The sequence below is a fragment of the Neovison vison genome, chromosome 1 (assembly GCF_020171115.1).
Source record: "Neovison vison isolate M4711 chromosome 1, ASM_NN_V1, whole genome shotgun sequence".
Taxonomy (NCBI): Eukaryota; Metazoa; Chordata; class Mammalia; order Carnivora; family Mustelidae; genus Neogale; species Neogale vison.
In genome coordinates this window covers 160,195,687-160,201,722 of record NC_058091.1, presented here as the reverse complement: position 1 = coordinate 160,201,722, position 6,036 = coordinate 160,195,687, and the positions used below count along the sequence as shown (strand labels likewise).

At 35.7% G+C, this 6,036-nt stretch overlaps 1 protein-coding gene across 1 annotated transcript; it reads right to left on the bottom strand.

The window, feature by feature from the left end:
- Positions 1-4,786: 4,786 nt before the first annotated feature.
- On the bottom strand, positions 4,787-5,779 carry LOC122913560 (olfactory receptor 14A16-like). Its single transcript, XM_044260263.1, has one exon. The coding sequence runs from the start codon at positions 5,777-5,779 to the stop codon at positions 4,787-4,789; it is 993 nt and encodes a 330-aa protein (XP_044116198.1).
- Between the last annotated feature and the right edge of the window lie 257 nt (positions 5,780-6,036).

Here is a 6,036-nt window from a genome sequence, read left to right as displayed (position 1 = left end):
GCATTTGACAAAATCCAGAATCCATTCCTGATTAAAACGCTTCATGTCTAGGGATAGAGGGAACATTCCTGAACCTCATCAAATCTATCTATGAAAGACCCACAGAAGATATCATTCTCAATGGGAAAAAGCCTGAAGCCTTCCCATTGAGATCAGAACAAGACAAGGATGCGCACTCTCACCACTCTTGTTCAACATAGTATTAGAAGTCCTAGCAACAGCAATCAGACAAAAAAGAGAAATAAAAGGTATCCAACTTGGCAGTGAAGAAGTCAAACTCTCTCTTCCCAGATGACATGATTCTTCATATGGAAAACCCAAAAGACTCCACCGCCAAACTACTAGAAATCATACAACAATTTAGCAATGTGGCAGGATACAAAGTCAATGTCCAAAAATCAGTGGCTTTCTTATACACTAAAATTGAAAATACAGAAAGGGAATATAGAGAATCAATTCCATTTACTAGAGCACCAAGAACTGTAAGATACCTGGGAATATCCCTAACCAAAGAGGTAAAGGATCTGTACTCAAGGAACTACAGAACACTCATGAAAGAATTGAAGAAGACAAAAAAAGATGGAAGACCATTCCATGCTCTTGGATTGGAAGAATAATCATTGTTAAAATGTCTCTACTGCTTAGGACAATCTATATTTTTAATGCCATTCTGATCAAAATTCCTCCGGTATTTTTCAAAGAGCTGGAGCAAATAATCCAAAAATTTGTGTGGAATCAGAAGAGACCCCGAATCGCTAATGAAATGTTGAAAAACAAAAATAAAACTAGGTAGCCATCACGTTACCTGATTTCAAGCTTTACTACAAAGCCATGATCACCAGGAGAGTATGGTACTGGCAGAAAAACAGACACATAGACCAGTGGAACAGAGTAGATAGCCCAGATATGGACCCTCCACTCTATGGACAAATAATCTTTGAAAAACAGGAAAAAATATACAGTGGACTGTTAAAAACAATCTGAGGGTTTTGACGGGGCGTGGCTAGGAATTTGGGGTAACAGGTGGTGGGTATTATAGAGGGCACGAATTGCATGGAGCACTGGCTGTAGTGCAAAAATAATGAATGCTGTTATGCTGAAAATAAATAAGGAAATAAAGAAATAAATAAAATATACAGTGGAAAAAAGACAGTCTCTTCAATAACTGGTGCTGGGAAAACTAGACAGTTCTATGTAGAAGAATGAAACTCGATCATTCTCTTACCCTATACAAAAGCATAAACTCAAAATGGATAAAAGACCTCCCCGTGATACAGGAATCCATCAGAACCCTAGAGGAGAATTTAGGCAGTAACCTCTTCGATATCAGCCACAACAATTTCTTTCAAGATATGTCTCCAAAGGCAAGGGAAGCAAAAGCGAAAATAAACTTTTGGGACTTCGTCAAGATCAAAAGCTTCTGTGCAGCAAAGGAAACAATCAACAAAACAAAGAGGTAACCCACGGAATGGGAGAAGATATTTGCAAATGACAGTACAGACAAAGGGTAGATATCCAGGATCTATAAAGAACACCTCAAACTCAAGCACAAAACAGACGATCATATAAAAAAAAAAAATGGGCAGAAGATATGAACAGACACTTCTCCAATGAAGACATACAAATGGCTATCAGACACATGAAAAAAATGTTCATCATCACTAGCCATCTGGGAGATTCAAATGAAAACCACATTGAGATAACACATTACAGTCGTTAGAATGGCCAAAATTAGCAATACATGAAACAACATGTGTTGGAGGGGATGTGGAGAAAGGGGAACCTCTTCCACTCTTGGTGGGAATGCAAGTTGGTGCGGCCTCTTTGGAGAACAGTATGGAGATTCCTCAAGAAATTAAAAATAGAACTTCCCTATGACCCTGCAATTGCACTACTGCGTATTTATCCCAAGGATACAGATGTAGTGAATAGAAGGGCCATCTGTACCCCAATGTTTATAGCAGCAATGTCCACGGTCGCCAAACTGTAGAAAGAACCAAGATGTCTTTCAGCGGACAAATGGATAAGGAAGATGTGGTGCATTAACACTATGGAATATTATGCCTCCATCAGAAAGGATGAATACCCAACTTTTCTAGCAATATGAACGAGACTGAAAGAGATTATGCTGAGTGAAATCAGTCAAGCAGAGAGAGTCAATTATCATATGGTTTCACTCATTTGTGGAGCATAACAAATAGCATGGAGGACAGGGGGAGATGGAGAGGAGAAGGGTGTTGAGAGAAATTGGAAGGGGATGAGAACTATGAGAGACTATGGACTCTGAAAAACAATCTGAGGGCTTTGAAGGGGCAGGGGAGTGGGAGGTTGGGGGGACCAGGTGGTGGGTATTGGAGAGGGCATGGATTACATGGAGCACTGGGTGTGGTGCAAAAACAATGAATACTGTTATGATGAAAAATATAAATAAATTTAAATAAAATCATTACAGATTAAGATGATTACCATTAAAAAAACAATTAATTAAAATTAGACAATGTGTTTTGATTATTGATGCTTAAACTTTTTTTGCATCTCTCGACAAATGCCAAAATGGTAAATCTACAGAAGAAGAAAAAAATTACATACATTTATATTATTTCCCATTTTATATGCAATATAAAAAATCTAAGTATTAAAAGGAAAAAAAAGAAAGGTAATACATTTTATAAACAACATTGTATTCATTCATTTAAAATATAATTTCAAAGAACATGAATATATATGTATATGTATTTTTAATGTACAAAATTATTAAGATTTCAAAAGAAAAAAAGCCATAAAGTTATGAACTTTGTATTACATTATTTTTTCTATATTATAAATTTGTGTGAATGATAATAGTTGTTCAAAATATAATAATCTTTATCACTGAAAACTAAGTCAATTTTTCAACAGATAAAAATTTTTGAAAATAATAAAAGCATTACCAAACAGAACACTTACATCATAAACCCTCTTTTATTCCCTTCAGTGCATTCTACTATCTCTTTCCATGAAAAACTTATTTGCTGCACATTTATATTTAGCTGTTTATGAGCTGGAAAACTATAGAAAATTATAAAGAGAATTTTTTTTATTATTTATTTATTTATTTATTTATTATCAAGACAGAAAAGGTTAGGAGAGGCAGAGGGAAAATGAATCTCAAGTATAATCCATGGAGCCTGATGTGGGGCCAGATATTATTACCTTGAAATCATGACCCAAGACAGAATCAAGATCTGGATGCCTACAGATGTTGCTGAGGTGGTGGAGAAAGGGGAACCCTCTCACACTCTTGGTTGGAATGCAAACTGATATAGCCACTCTGGTAACAATATGGAGGTTTCTCAAGAAGTTAAAAATAGAGCTACCGTACAACCCAGAAATTGTACTAGCCGGTATCTATCCAAAAGATACAAAAATAGTAATTTGAAGGGGAATATACTCCCCAATATTTATAACAGTATTGGCCACAATAACTAAATTACGGAAAGAGAACTGATGCCTTTCGCCAGATGAATGGATAAAAAAGATGTGACATATATTTACAATGGAGTATTTGTCAGGCATCAAAATTAATGAAAACTTGCCTTTTACAATGAGGTTGGAACTAGAAGGTATTACACTAAGCAAAATAACTAAATCAGAAAAAGACAAATATCATATGATTTCACTTATATGAAAATGAATGAACTTAGGGGAAAAGAAATAAAAATAAAATAAGATGAAAACAAAGAAGAACACAAATCATAAGAGACTCTTAACTATAGGTAACAAAGTGAGGGTTACAGGAGAGGAGGTGGGTGTGGGGAAGAGATAATTATTTCTGCAATTAAAATTTTTAAAAAAATTTTATTTATTTATTTGACAGACAGAGAACACAAGTAGGCAGAGAGGCAGGCAGAGAGAGAGGGGGAAGCAGGCTTCCTGCTGAGCAGAGAACCAGATGTGGGACTTGATCCCAGGACCCTAAGATCATGACCTGAGCCAAAGTCAGAGGCTTTAACCCACGGAGTCACCCAGGCTCCCCTGCAAATAGAATTTAAAACATTAATAACTTCTTCATTTGCATACCACCCAGAATATACTACCATATACCATATACCACCCATAAATGTTGAAACAAAGCAAATTCATGAATGTAGTAAATAGAAAACTTTATGTAAGTGTAGAAGTGCTATCCATGGAGAAATAAATCTCTCAGGCACAGTTGCTCTCTTATTTTATTCTTCAATGATATTTGTAAGTGTACTTTTGAAATAACAGTAATGTCCTATTTACCTATGATCCAGTTTTGTGGATTTACATAGTAGCAAATAATTAGGAGAATATATCAATTAATATTCAAAAAATTAACAGCAAATGGTATACTGTAGCAGAAGCAATGAAATACAGTGCAATATTAAGGAGATTCAGGCTAGCTTTTTTTTTCCCCCCAGGTTAGCTTCTGGGAAACATTTTCAGTAATGTGAGATATTCTTCCTCTCTGGACCATAAATCATTGGGGAATCCACATTCTCATTGAAGGAGGGAATTTCTATGTCTCTCTAGCCAAGTATTCAGAACCAGGATGTTTAGGCTAACACAATAAACAGAAATTAAAACAGCCTATCATAAACCAGGTATAAACTTAAGAACATGCATATTTTCTCTTGCAATGTTTCAAAGCTCTCTCAGAACTAAATACAGTTTCATTAATATGAATCAGTGTATTTAACTCCATTTGGTCAAGGAATACTACCATAGTTCCAGGTATCCCTGGAGATGAGTACAGATTCACAACAAACTAGATAGATTAATCTTATCTGTAAACAGATATTAAAAAGACAACACCTCTACTCTTGGGAAAAAAAATAAGGATATTATCCGTTATCAAGAGTTTTCTGGTAATCAGCTTCCCCAGACTTGTTTTCATGGTCTTGTTTCTTAGGCTGTATATGATAGAATTAAGGGAAGGAGGCAACAAAATATATAAAGAAGATAGAACAAGATCAGTGAATGATGCACAACCTAAAATAGGCTTCAGGTAAGCAATGAAAGCAGTTGAGACAAAAAGTACAACTGCCAGATGTGGAAGGCAGGTGAAATAGGTTTCTGACTGCTTTTTTGTGGATGGTATCTTACTGACTGTGGAAAATATATAGAAGTATGAGACTGTGATGCAAATAAAGCAACAGAAATCCAGGGATGCATTAACAAGAATGTGTATAATTTCTGCAGTAATATTCTCTGAGCAAGTAATAGCTAGCAAATGGGGAATATCAGAGAAGAATTGTTGAATTTCATTGATTCCACAGTAAGATAAAGAAAATGTTCCTGCTGTATGTATAACAGATATAAAGCCACCAATGAGCCAGGACAGAGCCACCATCTGCACACATGTGCTCCTCTTTATGATGGCTTTATAGTGCAAGGTATGGCAAATGGCAGCATAGCGGTCAATAGACTTCACTGTGAGGAGTAACAACTCTGCCCCTGCTGAAAAAGGCACAAGGAAGACCTCGGTGACACAGCCAAAAAATGAGATAGAATTGCTGTGTGTCAAGGAATTGACAACAATTTTGGGCACAGCAGCTGAAATGAGACAAAGATCAAACAGGAACAGATACCTTAAAAAGAAGTACATTGGTGTTTGCAGGCATGGGTCCAAAGATGTTATGGAAATAATGGGGACATTCCTCACCACGGCTAACAGGGAAATTACTGTAAAAAGCACAGATTGTAACAACTGAAGACTCCATGGAACAAAAAAACCCAAGATTAGAAATTCTTTCACCACTGAGACATTGTTCATTATTGATGAAACACTGCATTAAAAAAAGAAAAGGTATGGTTAAAGTGGTCAGAAGTTCAAAGTATACTTACTTTTCCTCACTAAAGTTGAAAAAAAAAACTGTGCTAAATTCTTATAATATTAACTGTTTCTTTTTTAAAATTTATTTTAAAATTATTTTCAGCATAACAGTATTCATTATTTTTTCACCACACCAGTGCTCCATGCAATCAATGCCCTGTATTATACCCACAATCTGGTAACCCAAACTCTGACAT

What these genes read in the sequence shown, in the direction of transcription:
- LOC122913560 (XM_044260263.1), bottom strand. Translation starts at nt 5,779, where the DNA reads ATGAACAATGTCTCAGTGGTGAAAGAATTTCTAATCTTGGGTTTTTTT.